We start from the raw sequence: 19,484 nt of genomic DNA, 5'->3' as shown, positions 1-19,484 counted from the left end.
CACGACTCTTCAGATACTGAAGCAGTCCATATTCAAGATCTGGACAATATCCAGGCTTGGGCTGACAAGTGGCAAGTAACATTCAAACCACAAGCACAAGCAATGACCATCTCCAATAGGAGATGATCTAACCAGGTCTTTGTCATTCAATGGTGTTACCATCACCAAATCCCCAACTATCAACATTCTGGAGGTTAATATTGACCAGAAACTCAGCTGGACTGTCCACATACACACAATGTTTACAAGAGAAAGTCAAAGGTTAGGAATACTGTGACGAGTAACTCATCTCCTGAATCCCCAAAGCCAGTTCATCATCTACAAGGCACACGTCAGGAATATTCTGCACTTGTCTGGATGGGTGCAGCTCCAACAAAGCTCAAGACAACTCAGGACAAAGCAGCCTACTTGATTAGCACTACATCCCTAAGCATTCACTCCCTCCACCACCGACGCTCAGTAGCAGCAGTGTGTACTATCTACAAGATGCACTGCAGAAATTTGCCAAAGATCCTTAGACAACACTTTTTAAACCCACAACCACTTCCATCTGGAAGGACAACGACAGTGGATACAAAGTAACACCAGCTAAGTCCCCCTCCAAACCCTCACAATCCTAACTTAGAAATATATTGGCATTCCTTCAATGCAACTGGATGAAAATCCTGGAATTCCCTCCTGAAGGACATTGTGGGTCAACTTACTGCAGGTGGACTGCAGCATTCAAGGTGATAGCTCACCACCACCTTCTTGAGGGCAACTAGGGACTGGCAATAAATGCTGACCAAGCCAGTGACACCCACGTCCCACAAGTGGGTTTTAAAAAAAGCAATGTCAAGCTCCTTATAGCACCTCTGTAACTGACCAAAACTTTACAGCAGAGACACTCATGAAGTTAACTTAATCTGCTTGAGTTGAGAGTCAGATATGGGACAGATAACTACATATTGATGCAATGCAATAACCTGAGAGAGACTAGATATTTCAGTCAAGCAAGGTGCTCAAACGGCGGCACAGTGGTTAGCACTGCTGCCTCACAGCGCCAGAGACCTGGGTTCAATTCCCGTCTCAGGCGACTGACTGTGTGGAGTTTGCACATTCTCCCCGTGTCTGCGTGGGTTTCCTCCGGGTGCTCCGGTTTCCTCCCACAATCCAAAAATGTGCAGGTTAGGTGAATTGGCCAGGCTAAATTGCCCGTACTGTTAGGTGAAGGGGTAAATGTAGGGGAATGGGTCTGGGTGGGTTGCGCTTCGGCGGGTCGGTGTGGACTTGTTGGGCCGAAGGGCCTGTTTCCACACTGTAAGTAATCTAATCTAAAAAAAACGACCTCAATACTCTAAGTAGTACTAGAGTGGGCTGGAAACGCTAATCATCTAGTATATCATCAACATTTATGCAACCCATTTAACCAGTTAAGGAATCTAACACAAACACTGTTGGTTTGCTGGTATAATTTAGAGCTTTTTCTGCAACAAAGCAGCAGAAACAAGAGGAATGAGCTGTCTCAAAATTACACGTATATTGGCAGCTGCTCACCTGATGCATTGCAGGAGATTCCATCTTCACTTAGTTTGTAACCAGCTGCACATGAACATTCCCGTCTGTTTCTCTCTGGAATTTCACTGCAGAAATGAGCGCAGTAACCGTAATTGTCAGAACAGTTTGTTGCCAGCAGTACTGCAATCATAAAGTGGTGAGATGAAATGTTTTTCCGACTGTAACTCTGCTCCGAGTAATAGTATCAAACAAAATGCAAAATATTCCAGTTACTAATGGGCCTTCTGCCCATGGCAGGGCAGTAGTTACACTGTTTTCGATGGTGAGCATTACACCATATAAAGTACACTGTATTATTCAACAACGCAGCTTACATACCACAGATATAATCATTGCACCTTGCTCTGTTAGAGGCTAACTGGTCTCAGCTAATACAAAGACAGAAACTGCTGGAGAAACTTAGCAGTGGTAGTATCTATAGAGAGACAATCAGAGTGAGTTCAATGACCATTCATCAGACAGCACTTTCCAACATGGTTTCAGATCTCCAGCATTGGTAGTTCTTTGTTTTGTTCCCATGGTTTCAGTGCAGTCATGGTTTCCCATGAGCTAAGAAGTCAGACAGCTAATTCTTAGAATATGTATAATGTGGAGGAACCAGTGTTGGACTGGGGGGACAAAGTTAAAAATCACACGACACCAGGTTATAGTCCAACAAGTTTATTTGGAAGCACTAACTTTTGGATCGCTGCTCCTTCATCAGGTAGTTGATGAAGAAGCAGTATTCCGAAAGCTAGTGCTTCCAAATAAACATGTTGGACTATAACTTGGTGTTGTGTGATTTTTAACTTAGAATACGTAAGTATCTTTGGTTCTCGTAAAGCACAGAAATTTACATATGAGGAACACAATTATTACCTGATCATTAATATATAACTTACAGACGCCTGTGGTATTACATACAGTATGTAACATGAAATCCTGTCACACTGCAGAGTCACCTCTGGCCACTTATAGTTGTAACAAATACAAATTGGGGGACAAGAGACTAACGTGCTGTCCAGCAATTCAGCCATCATTTAAACATTCTGCTGGAAGCCACATGTCTTAAATTTAACCACAATTTTACTTTTACCATTTGCAAGTAGTGTCTCTCAGGGCTCAAGTGGCAGATAAGGTCTGGATTAATCACGTATGTGCCTTAATATTGACATTGCTAACGTCGCTGTCACCCAGTACACGCCCTGTGCAATGTAATCTGTATGTCTCTGTCTAAGTCTTTCTTATCTGTACATCCTTACTTACTATGATCTGCCTGTATTGCTCATAAATAAAGCTTTTCACTGTACTTCGGTACACGTGACAATAAACAAAGTCAGTCAACCAATAACAGCAGGACTGCTTCCCCCAGATTCCAGGGAATCTTGCTTCCTTTCCTAAAACCTGATGAATCCCCATCATCCGTACATGCCTTCACAAGTTTGGGATCGTCTCCCTATTCCGCTGCTCCTTCACCTCTCCCATGATTCTCCCTGCTCTACATCTGCAGATTGGAGATGCAGGCCTCCCCACTTAACAGCAAGTCAGCTCTGGAAATGGGTGCCTGTCAGGACACAAGGACAAAAGTCTTCATTTATTTGAGACCCTGCTATTAAATTAAGTAAAGCCTCCAGATCAGCCGATTCGGGTTTGGGGCAGACTTTTCGAACCCCTCACCTTCCCCATATCTTTCCGGGTGAATGCTACAATCTCAGTCAATTGATAACCAGCGCCTAAAACAACTTTGAATGAAAAAGTTTAATAAAGTAGGTGTTGCCTTGCAGAGTATAGTTTAGTAAGGTATGAATTGGTAGTTCTGATATTTCATTCTTTGATGCTCTCACTAAATAGAGCAAGTCCTCACATAAAAGTGTGGTTTCAGTCCTGAAAATCACAACTTCGAGTGAAATGACATCAAGTGAATTCAAGATGCCCCATAGAAATAAATATTAAAGTCAGAGTTAGGTTCCTTTGGTCATTTGGCAAAAATACACAATGTACAAATTGAAACACTGTACCATACATTACAATACTGTGCCTTCCCAGCAGCAATAATTCGCAAAATAAAGTACATCATTAAGTAGAAAAGAAAATAATATAGTATGCTCCCAATGTAATATTTTAAAAAATACACTCATTGTATCTTCTAGATTGAACTAGGTTCCATCCAGTAGCAGATGTCAGTCAATGCAGAGTGCTGGAGAGTTCCTGCACAGATGGCCTTCTGACAGTAGATGGAGCACAACATCTGAACGGCAGTTAGGAGAAGGGAGCAGCCTTAGCTAATAACAGATGGCAGGGGGCAAGGCCCAGGGAGAAGGAAGCAAGGCCAGATGGCAGGGCAAGCTGGGAGGGAAACAAAGCCAGGGATGAGTATACAAGGGTAAGAGGGAAGTAAATCTGAGAGACAATGCAGAGTTACATTGTACTTTGCTCAAAAACTGCATGCATTCATGTAGAACTCTGAGCTCAAAAAACTGCATGAATTTATGTAAAACTCTGTTATCTCACTTTTTAGATTAGAAACAATCTAAACATCAGGTCATCGACAGAACACAGGGGGATAACTCCTTCAACATATTGTCTAGCTATCACCATTGTTAACAGCTAACCCGAGAATGCAACTTTTAAAAAAAGGTTTTGTGATTTACACATGAAAGAAGTGAAACTATCACTATATTCTAACAGATGAAAGGCTTAACAGACAATCAAGTTTTCAATGTATAATTTCAGTTACATCACACTGCAAATTTTTGCTATAAATTCTGTGTTACGATCAAGCCCTCCACTATCACCTGACGAAGGAGCGTCGCTCCGAAAGCTAGTGTGCTTCCAATTAAACCTGTTGGACTATAACCTGGTGTTGTGTGATTTTTAACTATGATAAAAGGAAATAACATTAAGTAGTCAACCTAACCAAGTATTTACAGCATAAGAATTATCACCGTTTAACTTATGCTGTACACAAACATGGTTGCTGATACTCTCTGAAAATATTGAAGAATAACTTTAATTCAAATTTAAAAATTGTAAACTTTACCATACTGGCACTGAGGTCCATCAAATCCTTCAGCACAGTGACATTGATAGCCACCAATCAAATCCTGGCAAGTTGAATTATTGACACATAAATTAGGATTGCACTGATCACCATCTGTAACAGAAACATTGAAGGAACTCTGAGCTCTTTGATGAATGTAGACATTTAATTTATGGATATCACTATGTCAGTTTTAGGTAAATTAGTTACCTGTATTTTGCCATGACTTAACTGGCAAGAGTGCATCAATAACTATGTCCACTTTTTAAACAAGCTATTACAAAATATTTACATGTATAAAATCCAGTAAAGTGACCCAAATGATTAATGTGCCTGACTGATTGCTATTAAGAACAAAGGCAATTCATACCAGGCTGCTTCAGTAACAGAAAATAACCTTATTTGTTGTAACACACTTAACCTTAGCAAATAAACAGAAGAGAAGAGGTATCTAATTTACTACTATGCAATTTAAACTATACTCATTTATAATCCCCAAACACACATGGACAATCATGATTAAGACAGACAAAAGACAAATGATTTAGCACATTACGGATTAAAAAAGAATAGAGACAGAGTAAATAAAAATCTAGACCTCAAGTAGAAAGTTATTTTCTCAGTCTTTTTGATTTCAGCAATGTTGATGCACTGTTGTTTGTTGGATGATGATTGTTCTTTGATTCAATGGTTATCAGATGCATCTAGGTCTTGACTTGTTAGAATTGTCTCATGTGGAGAAACCAGGAAGTCTCCAGCAACAACTAGCTGGCTTCTTTTCTCTCAGTGACACTGAGGGGATAAATTCTAACCTGGTAAGTGTAACACTGAATACTGGTGTGCAAAATAACCTTGTATCACCAATTAAGAAAAAAAGATAAATTAGAGGAAACCTAAAGAAATCTCATCAAATTTTGTGGTCCAGACTGGTGCTATTGAAATGTTGTTTCCCCGATTTTATTTTCATCCTTAATATTTGTGTCTTGTCTATCCTCATGGATTTGACTACTTGTGAACAGTAGGAGTTAAGAAGGATAGAGTTTAAAGAATGAGAAGACACTAATTGGATACAGAACTGGTTCGAAGGTAGAAGACAGAAAGTGGCGGTGGAGGGTTACTTTTCAGATTGGAGGTCTGCAACCAGTGGTGTGCCGCAAGGATCAGCGCTGGGTCCACTGCTTTATGACATTTATAATAATTGATTTGGATGTGAAATAGGAGGTATGGTTAGTAAGTTTGCAGATGATACCAAAATTAATGGTGTGGTGGACAGTGAAAAAGGCTATTTCAGAGTACAACGGAACCTTGATCAGATGGGCCAATGAGCTGAGGAGTTTCAGATGGAGTTTAATCTAGATAAATGAGAGGTGCTGCATTTTGGAAAAGCATATCAAGGCTTAATGGTAAGGGTCTGGGAGTGTTGCTGAACAAAGAGACATTCGAATGCAGGTTCCTAGTTCTTTGAAAGTGGAGTCACAGGTAGTCAGGATAGTGAAGAAGGCATTTGGTATCCTTGCCTTTATTAGTCAGTACATTGAGTATAGTTGTTGGCAGGTCATGATGCGGCTGTACAGGACATTGGTTAGGTCCCTTTTGGAATACTGCATTCAATTCTTGTCTCCCAGCTATAGGAAAGATGTTGTGAAACTTGAAAGGGTTCATAAAAGATTCACAAGGATGTTGCCAGGATTGGGAGGGTGGTTTCAGCTACAGGGAAAGACTGAATAGATTGGGGCTATTTTCCCTGGAGCATCTGAGGCTAAAGGGTGACCTTATTGACGTTCATAAAATCATGAGGGTAAATAAACAAGGTCTTTTTCCCGGGATAGGTGAGTCGAAAACTAGAGGGCATAGATTTAAAGTGGGAGGGGAAAGATTTAAGAGGAAGTGATGGGGCAACTTGTTCACGCAAAGGGCTTTGTGTGTCTGGAATGAGCTTTGTTATTTGTGACAATGCCATTAGCAACGGACACTACCTCAGTAGGTCATGACATGTTTAACTTATTCGATCTCTGGTTGAGTCTGTCTTTTGTGGCAGAAGAGATTCAAATAGCTATTTCTACACATCCAGGCATTAAATATTTCCAAGTATTTTATATCAACCTAGACACATGGCTGGGGGACGTGAAATTGATCCTGGATTCTCTGGACGGAGGCAAGGATAGTATCACAGCACCACAAGAGCCCTTTTAAATATTACCATGCTCTCCTTGGTTTGGCTGCTTCAGTTATTTTTCCTGACCTGATTACTGGGTTGACATTTAGCTATGTTTAAGTATTAGGATATAATCTAATGTGTACCTACTGATCTTTATGCGGTCTGCAATGAAAAATAAATTGAGAGTGAGTAATCCATGTATTATTTATGCTGTGCACTCACCATATATTTAGGAGCAGGCAGTAAGTGCGGCTGTTACTTGAAAGGAACATGATATGCTAAGTGAGACTGTATATAAGTTATAAAGATGAGACAAGAGTGCTCTATCCTACTTTGCTCAGCTGGCTGTCTTCTCATGGTGACACAGGATGGTTGCCCAGAGCTGAAGGTGAGAAACTCAGACTTTGTTTCAGAGGTAAAACTAAAAGCTCAGTGGGCGTTGTAGAAATCCTTCTCCTCTCACCTTAAAAATATGCTCCTGAGTTTTCAACTCCCAGATCCTAGGGAAAAGACACTTGCTATTCACATTATCTATGCACCTCATGGTTTTATAAAACTCTATTATCCCTCAACCTCCTAGGCTCCGGTGAAAAAGCCCCAGCCTCTCCCTATAACTTCCATTCTCGGCAAAATCCTGGTAAATCTCTTCTGAACCCTCTCCAATTTAATAATATCCTTCCTCCAGCAGGGCAACCAGAACTGTACACAGTACTCCAGAAAAGGCCTGTGCAATGTCCTGTACAACATCCCATCCATTGTGCCCCAAAGAACATTGGTATAATTCTATTTCATATGCTATTCCTACTAATGGATATTCAAGTGTAACTGGTTAACCAATATTTCTTATGGGAGAGTATTTTTTAGTACTAAATAAAGAATATTAAAGGTGTGTTTAAAAAGACTCTCATTGGTGAAATACTTTCTCCTGCAGAGACAATGGGCATGGAATTCTATTTTAAGTGATATTTTGCATAACAGGGCTGTGGAAAGTAGCATAGCCATAGACTGTTATACATAAATAATTCCTGATCGTGGGATAAAACACATCCAATGAATTGTTGAGCGAGAAATGGTTATGATTGACCTGCCAGCTTACATCAAATGCTGCAGAGAGAACAAATCTCTTGAAGAAAACAGGTGGATTCAGGCCATCAAATGTCAGATTGTTTTACTAAGCGAAGAACATGCAGGAAGAAAGTGTACAGAGTCGTCGATGTGGGTCATATCTCAATATTCTGCTCTGCACCAAGTGTGGGAATCCTTTTTAAAACAAGACATACATCAAGTTTAAATTGTTATTGTGCTAGAAATAAAAAGAGTGAATTGGCTAACTGGGGGTTAATTGTGTGGCATTAGTTGGGATCTTACCTGCGGTAACATTAATAGGACTGGGTTGAAAGAATGAATGTTTGTCGTATGTCGCTCTCTGAATAACAAGTTGTAAACATACACAGTCATTCACCACATGGTTACCTGAATTTGAACAAGTTTGTCTCACAAATGGGACACTGAGGGAAGCAATGGGGCTAATTCCATTCAGGAGGAGAAAGTGAGGACTGCAGATGCTGGAGATCAGAGCTGAAAAATGTGTTGCTGGAAAAGCGCAGCAGGTCAGGCAGCATCCAAGGAGCAGGAGAATCGACGTTTCGGGCATAAGCCCTTCATTCCTGCTGCACTTTTCCAGCAACACATTTTTCAGCTCTAATTCCATTCAGTAGCACTAAACACAGGACAATGCCACAAAGGGCAGATTGGTCATAGTTGGACAGGTTATACTAAGACTACCACTTCCTATCGACTAGTTTCAGCTAGTTAAGTTCCTATGGCTTCTCCAATCTGTGCCTAATCTTTGTCATGAGATATTGTGTTATGATTAAAGTATTCGATAAGATTCCATTTCAGTAAAGCATTTGATAAGGTTCCCCACAGTAGGCTATTGCAGAAATATGGAGGCATAGGATTGAGGATGATCTAGTGGTTTGGATCAGAAATTGGCTAGATATAAGAAGACAGAGGGTGGTGTTTGATGGGAAATGTTCATCCTGATGTTGTTACTAGCAAGGATCTGTTTTGGGGCCACTGCTGTTTGCCATTTTTATAAATGACCTGGATGAGGGTGTAGAAGAACGTGTTAGTAAATTTGCAGATGACTCTAAAGTCGGTGGAGTTGTGGACAGTGCCAAAGGATGTTGCAGGTTACAGAAGGACATAGATAAGCTGCAGAGCTGGGCTGAGAGGTGGCAAATGGAGTTTAATGCAGAAAAGTGTGAGGTGATTCACTTTGGAAGGAGTAACAGGAATACAGAGTATTGGGCTAATGGTAAGATCCTTCGTGGGTTGATGACCAGAGAGATCTCGGTGTCCATGTATATGGATCCTTAAAAGTGCCACACAGGTTGATAGGGTTGTTAAGAAGGGTATGGTGTGTTAGCTATCATTGGGAGAGAGATTGAGGTTTGGAGCCACAAGGTCATGTTGCAGCTGTACAAAACTCTGGTGCGGCCACACTTGGTGTATTGCGTACAATTCTAGTTGCCGCATTATAGGAAGAATGTGGAAGCATTGGAATGGGTGCAGAGGAGATTTACCAAGATGTTGCCTGGTATGGAGGGAAGGTCTTATGAGGAAAGGCTGAGGGACCTAAGGCTGTTTTCATTAGAGAGAAAAAGATTAAGAGGTGATTTAAAAGAGGCATACAATATAATCGGAGGGTTAGATAGGGTGGACAGGGAGAGCCTTTTTCCTTGGATGGTGATGGCTAGCACGAGGGGACATAGCTTTAAATTGAGTGATGATTGATATAGGACAGATGTCAGAGGTGGGTTCTTTACTTAGAGAGTAGAATGTCCTGCCTGCAACAGTAGTGGACTCGCCAACTTTAAGGGCATTTAAATGGTCATTGGATAGACATATGGATAATAATGGAATAGTGTAGGTTAGATGGGCTTTAGATTTATTTCACAGGTTGGCTCAACACTGTGCTCTAATATTCTATGAGATATCGTGTTATAGGTTACCTTTATTAACTCACTCACCAGCTTGCAATATTCATTAATACCGGGCTCCCGTTCATTCATTCATTCATTCATTCATTCATTCATAACCCTTTACTAACCCGTTATTTACTACAACATGGTTTCATTCATTCATTCATTCATTCATTCATAAAACTGAGGTTGTGTAGTTTCCAAATTTAAATACAACCATTTCAAACCCATTACTGCACTTCCACACCTTATCAGCCCTTGCTATAGCAGTATTTACCTCTGAATAAGCTACACTTACAGAACAATACCATCCCCAACAAGTCTCCACGAAACATTATAATATTAATCAGTCCTTACCAACCATCTCCTGGACCTGAATAGATTAAGTTCCTGTTAAATACCTTTTAACTGGGCCATTATCCCTTTAAACGTTTCCATGAAATTGCATGAATGAATGAAACTCATATCTGCAAGAGTACTGTAAATAAATCTCACAACCCAGCAGCAGTTATCAGTTTTAAATCATTTATTCTTTTATAACAATTTATTTAGAGCATATAGGTCGAGTATTTTTACTAACACTTACTAATTTAAAAGACAAAAAGAACTGACACCGCTTCCCCCAACCGTGGCTTCCCACCTACAGTTGTTGACAGGGCTCTCGACAGCGTGCGATCCATCTCCCGCGCCACGACCCTCACTCCTTCCCTCTCCTCCCAGAACAAGGATAGGGTCCTTCTTGTTCTCACCTTTCACCCCACCAGCCTTCACATGCAAAGAATAATCCTCTGCCATTTTCGCCAACTCCAACACGCCGCCACCACTAAACACATCTTCCCTTCCCTCCCCCTGTCTGCATTCTGCAGAGATCGTTCCCTCCCTTCGGGACAACCTAGTCCACTCCTCCATCACACCTAACACCTCTCCCATCACACATGGCACCTTCCCATCACACCTAACACCTCTCCCCTCACACATGGCACCTTCCCATCACACCCAACACCTCTCCCCTCACACACGGCACCTTCCCATCACACCCAACACCTCTCCCACCACACACGGCACCTTCCCATGCAATCGCAGAAGGTGCAACACCTGCCCCTTTACCTCTTCCATGCTCACCATCCAAGGCCCCAAACACTCATTTCAGATTAAGCAGCGTTTCACTTGTACCTCTTTCAATTTGGTCTATTGCATTCGTTGCTCCCAATGTGGTCTCCTCTATATCAGAGAGACAAAACGCCGACTGGGTGATCGCTTTGCTGAGCACCTTCGGTCTGTATGCAATCAGGTCCCGGACCTTCCCATGGCTTGCCACTTCAACACACAATCCTGCTCCAATGCCCACATGTCTGTCCTTGGCCTGTTGCAATGTTCCAGTGAAGCTCAACGCAAACTGGAGGAACAGCATCTCAGCTTCCGACTAGGCACGTTACAGCCTGCCGGTCTCAACACTGAATTCAACAAGTTCAGATGATTATCCCATCTCGACCCCTCTGTTTTCATTCTGCTCTGTAATTTTATTTCATTTATTTTTTAAAATTTTTTTCACTGTTCTGTACCTCTTATTTCTCGATTGTCTCTCTTTCTCTCACTCCCCACTCTCTCATCACCTTTTTCTTCTCCTCTTCCCCCTTTGCTACCATTCTCCCCTGTTTTCCATTTTACCTCTACTTCACCCATGCCCCCCATCCGCCACACCCCCATCCCCCACATATTTTGTCACATAGCACTGGCTTCAGCCTTGGTCACTCACAGATCCTAATCTCCCTATAAGCTCTCTATGCACTGTCATTATCACCTCTTTATTGCTACCTTTACTTCTGGAACCATGACTCATCTTCTCTCAGCCTCATATAAATTTCTATTTCTCCCTTTTTTTTAGCTTTGACAAAGGGTCAGTTAGACTCGATACGTCAGTTTTTTTCTACTGCAAGTAGGAAGGCCACCTGACCAAGGAATGTGAAGAGGCCAAGAACTGTAATCTGTGTGGAGAGGCGGGCCACATGTACAAGGCCTGCCCAAGACGAGGGGCTGCCACCTATGCACAGATGGCCGGAGGTGGCAACATGAGCCGTGGACCACATAAGACCAGCAAGGTACCACAAAACAGCAGGGGATCGGTGTCTGAGGGCACCCAGAAGGAAGGGCAGGCTGTAGCGGAGCAGACGGCAGACAGCGGGGAGGTGCAGCAGTCGATCCAAGCTCCTTCAAGACAGACGGAGGAAATGGAAGATGAGGGAACAAAGGAGGCAGGGGATTGGATTACTGTCAAATGCAGGAAGAGGAATCCTCGCCAGGCCCCCAAAGCAACCCAGCAAAGGGGGAAACGACACCTACATGACGAGGATACAGGCAGCTCTTCGGATGGTGAGGACGGGTGCAAGGAGGGTCATTACCAGAGGAAGAGACAGAGCGCCGTGGGGAAAAAGGAGGGCAGCACCGCCCAAACAGGAAAAGACGATCCCTCTGAGGGGATGGGTAAAGGTCTCCCCCCACCCGGTGAGAACCACGAGGTACCCACCGGCCCACAGCTCCAGGTAACTGGGAGCAGCGGTCCTGTGACAGCCCCACTGTCAGATGGAGAACTGGACGGTGCGGACCCTGGGCCCGACCCGAAGACACCAGAGCGGGGAAATGGCCCCAGCGTGGAGCCGGACAGCTACCTCAGCCCTGGGAGGGTGCAACAGTTTGCCGTCACCACAGGGATGCACACAGCTACCCCAGAGCGACGAGACCAGCAGCAAATGGACACTGGTAACCTCGTAAACTGTTAAAATGGGGATAAGAGTTGCCAGTATCAATGTGCGTAGCATCAAATCGGCTACGCGATGTGTTTCTACGATGGCCTTTCTGGCCAATGTTAAAGCCGATGTCCTGTTTCTGCACCTCAGCAGCTACAGGAGATGGTCGAGCTTGTGGGCCCATGGGCCGTCAGTTTGGTTGGGGGACAACGATAGCCGTGCCTCTGGCCTGGGTATCCTGTTGCAAGGAAGCAACTTCACCATCTCCGAGGTTAAGGAGGTGGTGGGGGGGCGCCTCCTCATCACCGACGTCATGTACAGGAATGCTCCCCTGAGACTGATTAATGTGTACGCCCCAGTGGGTAAGAGTGAACGGTTGGCGGTCCTGCAGCAGCTTCCACTGTTGCTGGCTACGTCCAGGCCGGTCATTCTGGCCGGAGACTTCAACTGTATCATTGATGCAGATGGACGATCCGACGGGGGGGACAGTAAACTGGACGCCATGTCCAGAGCCCTGATGGAAACGGTAAAAGATGCCAAGCTGCACGACGTCTTCAGCACCCCTGCAGACGGAGCGCAGCGTAGATACACCTGGTCACGGGCATACGGGTCTATCCGCTCAAGCATAGATTACCTGTTTGTGCCCCGAATGCTCTCGGTCAGATTCACCGACGTCAAGCCGGCGTTCTTCTCCGACCACTGCCTCCTGCTGACCAACTGTCACCTACAGGACAAGCAGCGGGCTGGTAAGGAAACGTGGAAGCTGAACACCAAGCTGTTGACCCCGGGAAACAATGAGGAGCTCAAGAGGGACTACGCAGGTTGGAGAACCGTGAAGCCGCTCTTTGAGTCCCCAGCGGACTGGTGGGAAACAGTAAAAGGGAACATCAAGAGGTTCTTCATCCTCAAAGGTGTTCAGGAGGCGAGAGAGAGGCGGGGAAAACTGTCCCAGCTCCAGGAAAGTATGCAGAACCTGCTCCTGCTGCAGACGATGGGGGTCGATGTCACGGAGGACCTCAAGGAGGTGAAGGGCCAGCAAGCCACACTCTTTGCCTCGGAGGCCTCCAAGATAATTTTCCAGTCCAGGGTCCGCTCGGTGGAGCAGGACGAGACGTGCTCACGTTTCTTCTTCCAGAAGATGCACAAAGAGAGCTCCGTGCTCAGCAGCCTGAAGGAAGAAGATGGCTCGATAACATCAACTCAGGCCGAGGTCATGAGAATCAGTAAATCCTTCTATGCCAGTCTGTGTGACGCAATACCAACCGACAGCACGGCCTCCCAGTCATTCCTGTCCTCTATCACAGAGGTCTTAGACAACAGAACACAGGAGAGGCTGGACCAGCCGCTATCTCTAGACGAGCTGACAAAGGCCCTCGAGTCCTTTGAAAAGAATATAACTGCCGGAAGCGACAGCTTACAGTTCGAGCTGTATTCTGCTCTGTGGGACTTGATTGGCCAGGACCTGCTGGAGGTGTATATCAGTATGCTTCGGGCAGGTACCATGAGTGAATCCATGAGGAAAGGCATCATCACTCTCATCTACAAGCGGAAGGGGGAAAGGGAGGAACTCAGAAATTGGAGACCAATCTCACAATTGAATGCGGATTACAAAATTCTGTCAAAGGTCATCGCGAGCCGGGTCAGGTCTGCTCTGGGGTCGGTGATTCACCCTGACCAAACCTGTGCTGTGCCGGGCAGGAAGATCGCTGTGAGTCTCGCACTCCTCAGGGATACAATCGCCTACGTGCAGGACAGAAGGTTGGACACCTGCCTGATCAGCCTGGACCAGGAGAAAGCCTTTGACAGGATATCACACAGGTATATGAGAGATGTTCTCTCCAAAATGGGCTTTGGGGAGGGAATCTGCAATTGGATCAGACTGCTCTACACCAACATTGTCAGTGCAGTCTCAATCAATGGGTGGGAATCAGATAGCTTCCCAGTCAGATCTGGAGTCAGGCAGGGCTGCCCTCTCTCTCCTGCCTTGTTTGTGTGCTGCATAGAGCCATTTGCCGAGTCCATCAGGAAGGATGTGAGCCTGAGAGGGGTGACTATTCCTGGCAGTGGGGGCCTGAAGGTTAAGGCCTCTCTGTACATAGATGACATCGCCATTTTCTGCTCAGATCAGATGTCCGTGCACAGAGTCTTGTGCACATGTGACCAGTTCGAACAGGTCTCGGGGGCCAAGGTCAACCAAGGCAAGAGCGAGGCCATGCTCTTCGGGCACTGGGCCGACCAATCCTCGATCCCCTTCACCGTCAGGACCGACCACCTGAAGGTGCTGGGTATTTGTTTCGGAGGGGCTGGGGCGTGCGCCAAGTCTTGGGAGGAGCGTATCAGCAAAGTGAGGCAGAAACTGGGCAGATGGAAGCTACGGTCGCTCTCCATCGTGGGAAAAAACCTGGTCATCAGGTGTGAGGCACTGTCGTTGCTATTATACGTGGCACAGGTCTGGCCTATTTCCAGAACCTGTGCCACTGCAGTCACCCGGGCCATCTTCCAATTTATATGGAAATCAAAGATGGACCGGGTCCGAAGAGACTCAATGTATAAAGATCTGGGCAACAGGGGAAAAGATACACCCAATGCTACCCTCACCCTGATGGCCACCTTTGTGTGTGGCTGCATCAAGCTGTGTGTGGATCCCTGGTACACAAACACCAAGAGTCACTACGTACTGAGGTTCTACCTGTCCCCAGTGTTGCGAAGGATGGGCCTGGCCTCGCTGCCGCGGAACGCTCCGAGTAGTTGGACCGTTCCGTATCACCTGTCCTTCATGAAGAAGTTTATGAAGAAAAACACCTTTGACCACAAGTCCATCAGGAAGTGGTCAGCACGTAGTGTCCTTGAGACCCTTCGGGAAAAGGAGAGGGCGGATCCTATCGAGCGGTTCCCTGAGCAGACTGTCAAAGTCATTTGGCAGAATGCCTCATTGCCAGAACTTTCCAACAAGCACCAAGACATGGCTTGGCTGGTGGTGAGAAGGGCTCTGCCTGTGAGATCCTTTATGCACGCCCGGACTCTCAGACGCATCGCACGCTGCCCTTGAAGCGGCTGCAGGGGGGACGAGACTGTCACACACCTCCTTCTGGAATGTGCCTATGCAGAGGAAGTCTGGTGACAAATGCAGTGGTGTTTGTCGAGGTTCGTCCCGAGCAGTGCCGTGACGCGGGACTCCGTGCTCTACGGCCTGTTCCCCGGGACGCACACCGAGACGAACATCAACTGTGTCTGGAGGATCATCAACTCAGTGAAGGACGCTCTCTGGTCTGTCCGAAGCCTGTTGATCTTCCAGCTGAAGGAGCTGAGCCTGACTGAGTGTTGCAGACTGGCACATTCCAAGGTCCAGGACTACGTGTTGAGGGACGCGCTGAAGCTTGGGGCAGTTGCCGCCAAGGCGCGGTGGGGAAAGACCACTGTGTAACATCTGCCTGCCTAAAGAAGAACAGGGGGCCCATGCAGTCATTTGGGCTCTGCTGACGCCTTAGCTAAATACATAGATATATGATTGATAAACGTACAGACCTGTATATACAAATGATAAATTCTGATCTCTGTATGCAAAGAAATGGATATCCTCACCCAGCTGAATTCCTCTTTACATTTCAGTGATGGACAGGTAACATGGTTCATCAGAACCCTACAAAGGGAAGAACTAAAAGACGACTCAGTCTGGCCTTGAGACAAGGATGACTGCGGGATATTGAAAATGGAACCCATGACTTTTACAAGAACATCTCCACCTTGTACCAAATAGGAAAAAGGGACTTTGATTAAAGCTCCCAGTATCTCTAACAGCCCTGGGTGGCCCATGAGAAAGGCAAGTGGGGAGCAGACATTAACTACAGATCACAGGAAAACTGGATGGACTGTCATGACATTCAGCACTGTCATGACATTGGGAAGCCTACCCTCTGCAGCACTTACACAGCCAGCAGAATTACCAAGGATCTGACTGAAACCTGCAGAACAGCAGAGAATCAGTCTGCCAACTTTTCCACAGTCTGCAGCAAAGTGGAAGTCTGTCATTTTATTGTCTTACTGTCAGGTACTAGGCAATGCTGTAAATTCTGCTTTCTCTTTCTTGGCTGCCCAGAAAGACCCGCTGGAGGGAGGTCACGACACCGTACCAGCCGAGTGGGTTATTGTGAAAAAGACCCAGAAGGGAACATTAGGCAAGAGATGAGAAGGGTGATACCAGCGCTGTCAAGGTCTGAGGAAAGGAGGCCTGGATTAATCTCTCCCACATCAACAGGCATCTCAGAATGCAGCAGGACCAGAGATTGACTGACCATCATGTTGTCTGATATTGCTATTCTAGCTGTGCATGCTATTTTCTCCTTTATAAAGTACACTTGCCAACAGGCTGTTCTACACCATCCCCAACTGTGAGCCATGTCCTCGCATGCCCCTGCACCATCTAAGAGACCCAAGTGGTATATTTGAGCGAGGACAGGATTGTGTGAATCTCTATGAGACATCTCAGTACAATCAAAAGGGGGTAGGTTCAAGGCGGCAATAGGAACCCAAAATACAGTTCTTACAAGACTTGATGCTGAGGTACACACTGCTTGTAGCAAGGGCTAATAAGGTGTGGAAATGCAGTTTTGGGTTTGAAAATGTTGCTTTTCAATTTAGATACTATAAAACTGTGGTTATACGAATGAATAAATGAAACTGTGCAAATTTGGATACTACAGAACTGCAGTGTTAAAGTAAATACTGGGTTAGTAAAGGGTTATGAATGAATGAACGGGAACCTGGTATTAATGAATATAGTGAGTTGGTGAATGAGATTAGAGTGGTGCTGGAAAAGCACAGCAGGTCAGGCAGCATCCGAGGAGCAGGAGAATCAACGCTTCGGGCAAAAGCCCTTCATCAGAATGAAGGGTTTTTGCCCGAAACGTCAATTTTCCTGGTTCTTGGGTGCCGCCTGACCTGCTGTGCTTTTCCAGCGCTACTCTAATCTTGATTCTAATCTCCAGCATCTGCAGTCCTCACTTTCACCTCGAGCTGGTGAGTGAGTTAATAAAGATAACCTATAACACAATATCTCTCACTGTTAAGATTGTAAAATCACATAATCAATGTAAATGTAAATATTTGATGAAAGCTTTTGCCTAATTAAAATAATTTGGCTTTCAGTTTTATTTAAGCAGCTGAGAAAGTAATTTCACAATATGCTTTGTGGCCTTTTTTTGATAATGTCATATAACTCAGTTTCATTCCTCATATTCTTATCATATGATGCATCCTTATGTGGTGGAATGACAAATCTGTACAATACTAACACAGTTGAAAAACCTAATAATGACATTGCTGAGAACAGAAATAGCTCATTGGTAGGGAATTAGTACATCCTGCTCCCTGTTGAGAAGGAGCAGTCAGGAACAATGAGGTATGGCAAGTCACCTTGTGTTCTGTTGCTGTGCAGCTCAAAGAGCATTAAAAAGAGGAATATTGAAAGGAATTGGAGGTGAGTGGAAGAATGAGATTAGACTAGCTAACTCACAAAGAGAAAGTCATGGGGACTGACTTGATAGGGATGGCCTTTTCTTTGTTCTGGAACAGATGTTATTCTATTTGCATGTCAGCAGTGGCTCAGCGCGCAGTGCACTGATTACTAAATCAGAAGATTGTAGTTTCAAATCCTACCCCAGAGTTTGATCGCAAAGATCAAGACAGATTCGATTTGATGTACTGTTGTCACATGCACCAGAGTACAGTGAAAAGTCTTGTTTTGTGAGCAGTACAGGCAAATTATAGCAACAAAGACATACAGATTACAGGATGTTTAGACAGAGCAAGGCATATGGGGTTAGGGCTGCATGGGAGGTACACAAAGCAAGATCAACATTTGATTTGAAATTAGACCGGTCCATTTAGCAGTCTAATAACAGCAGGGAAGAAGCTGATCTTGAACCTGTTGGTACATGTGTTCAAACATCTGTATCCTCTGCCTGACTGACACATGTAATGCAGTAGTGAGTGGGTGTTGGTTCAGATAGGTAACTAAAACCCCGTCTAACCCCTTAGTTGGATGTGAAAGATCTTATTCTGTGGAAGACTGGTGAGTGTGGCAGATGCATCCAATATCTTGGCCTATCCCTCAGCCAACATCACAAAATGATTATCTGGTCATTTTCATATTAATGCTAGTGGGACCTTGCTGCAACTAAATTGGCTGACACATGTCCTATGCTACAACAGTGACTATGCTCCAAAATTACTTGAACGTCTATAAAGAATTTTGGAGTGTTCTTAGTCTTTTTGTAATGATTTCTTTCCTTCTTATTGTTTCGCAAGCTATAGATAGACAGAGAACAGCTTACTTACCAACATACTTGTTCCAAAATATTAGCTGTCAAAAAGAAGTACAAAAATGGTTAGATGCATCAACAGGAAGAGATTGCAATCTCAGATGTTGTGAAATGAAATAAAGTAGCTTCCACATTGCTTGGAAAGGAATGGGGGAAACATTAGATTGTTAAAAGAAAAGCCCATTAGGTGGAAGAGTCCAGTCCTCTTTCTGGTGCATTATCCCACCTCGCACCATTTCACCATATTCCGAAATCCCCCTTTCTCATCATTATGTCTGCACCACCTTCCTGCCATATCCTTCAGTCCACCATGTTGTACAATTTATGTTCCCTTGGATTCCGAGCTCTCAAGGTCATTAACTTCTTTTGCAATTCCTGTAATAATTTTAAATATTATAACTGAATCACCATAAACTCCATTTATCCATTTCTTATAACCTCTGCACTCAGCATAACTTTATCTGTGCTTTTTAATGGAGTTAAACTACTGTCAAGGACATATGGGAAGTTATAATTTATGATTTTTTTTTTCTCCTTTTGTATATACAACAAAACCCAGGTATGAACGGTACATCTATGATTCGAGCAGTGAATCATTTCACTTTACTGTGATTAAAACTACTTGTCAAAAGATTAGCTTTTAATTAAATTTACAACGAAGACCAAATTATGCTTTTACAGGGTAAATGGCACACTCTT

General features: G+C 44.3%; 1 protein-coding gene and 1 pseudogene across 1 annotated transcript in view; one reads left to right on the top strand and one right to left on the bottom strand.

The window, feature by feature from the left end:
* Nucleotides 1-19,484, bottom strand: part of LOC122555772 (vitamin K-dependent protein C-like) — a 54,108-nt gene that overhangs the window by 13,021 nt on the left and 21,603 nt on the right. The window contains exons 4-6 of the mRNA XM_043701894.2: nt 18,802-18,826; nt 4,577-4,690; nt 1,537-1,677 (exon numbers count right to left, since the gene is read on the bottom strand). Coding sequence (XP_043557829.1) covers nt 1,537-1,677; nt 4,577-4,690; nt 18,802-18,826 — 280 coding nt within the window. The remainder of the gene's footprint in view (nt 1-1,536; nt 1,678-4,576; nt 4,691-18,801; nt 18,827-19,484) is intronic.
* Nucleotides 7,804-15,889, top strand: LOC148148350 (uncharacterized; annotated as a pseudogene).

The sequence above is a fragment of the Chiloscyllium plagiosum genome, unplaced genomic scaffold (genome assembly GCF_037043375.1).
Source record: "Chiloscyllium plagiosum isolate Xiang-an unplaced genomic scaffold, Cpla_swu_hap1 HiC_scaffold_13, whole genome shotgun sequence".
Taxonomy (NCBI): Eukaryota; Metazoa; Chordata; class Chondrichthyes; order Orectolobiformes; family Hemiscylliidae; genus Chiloscyllium; species Chiloscyllium plagiosum.
This window is presented reverse-complemented; position numbering and strand designations above follow the sequence as displayed.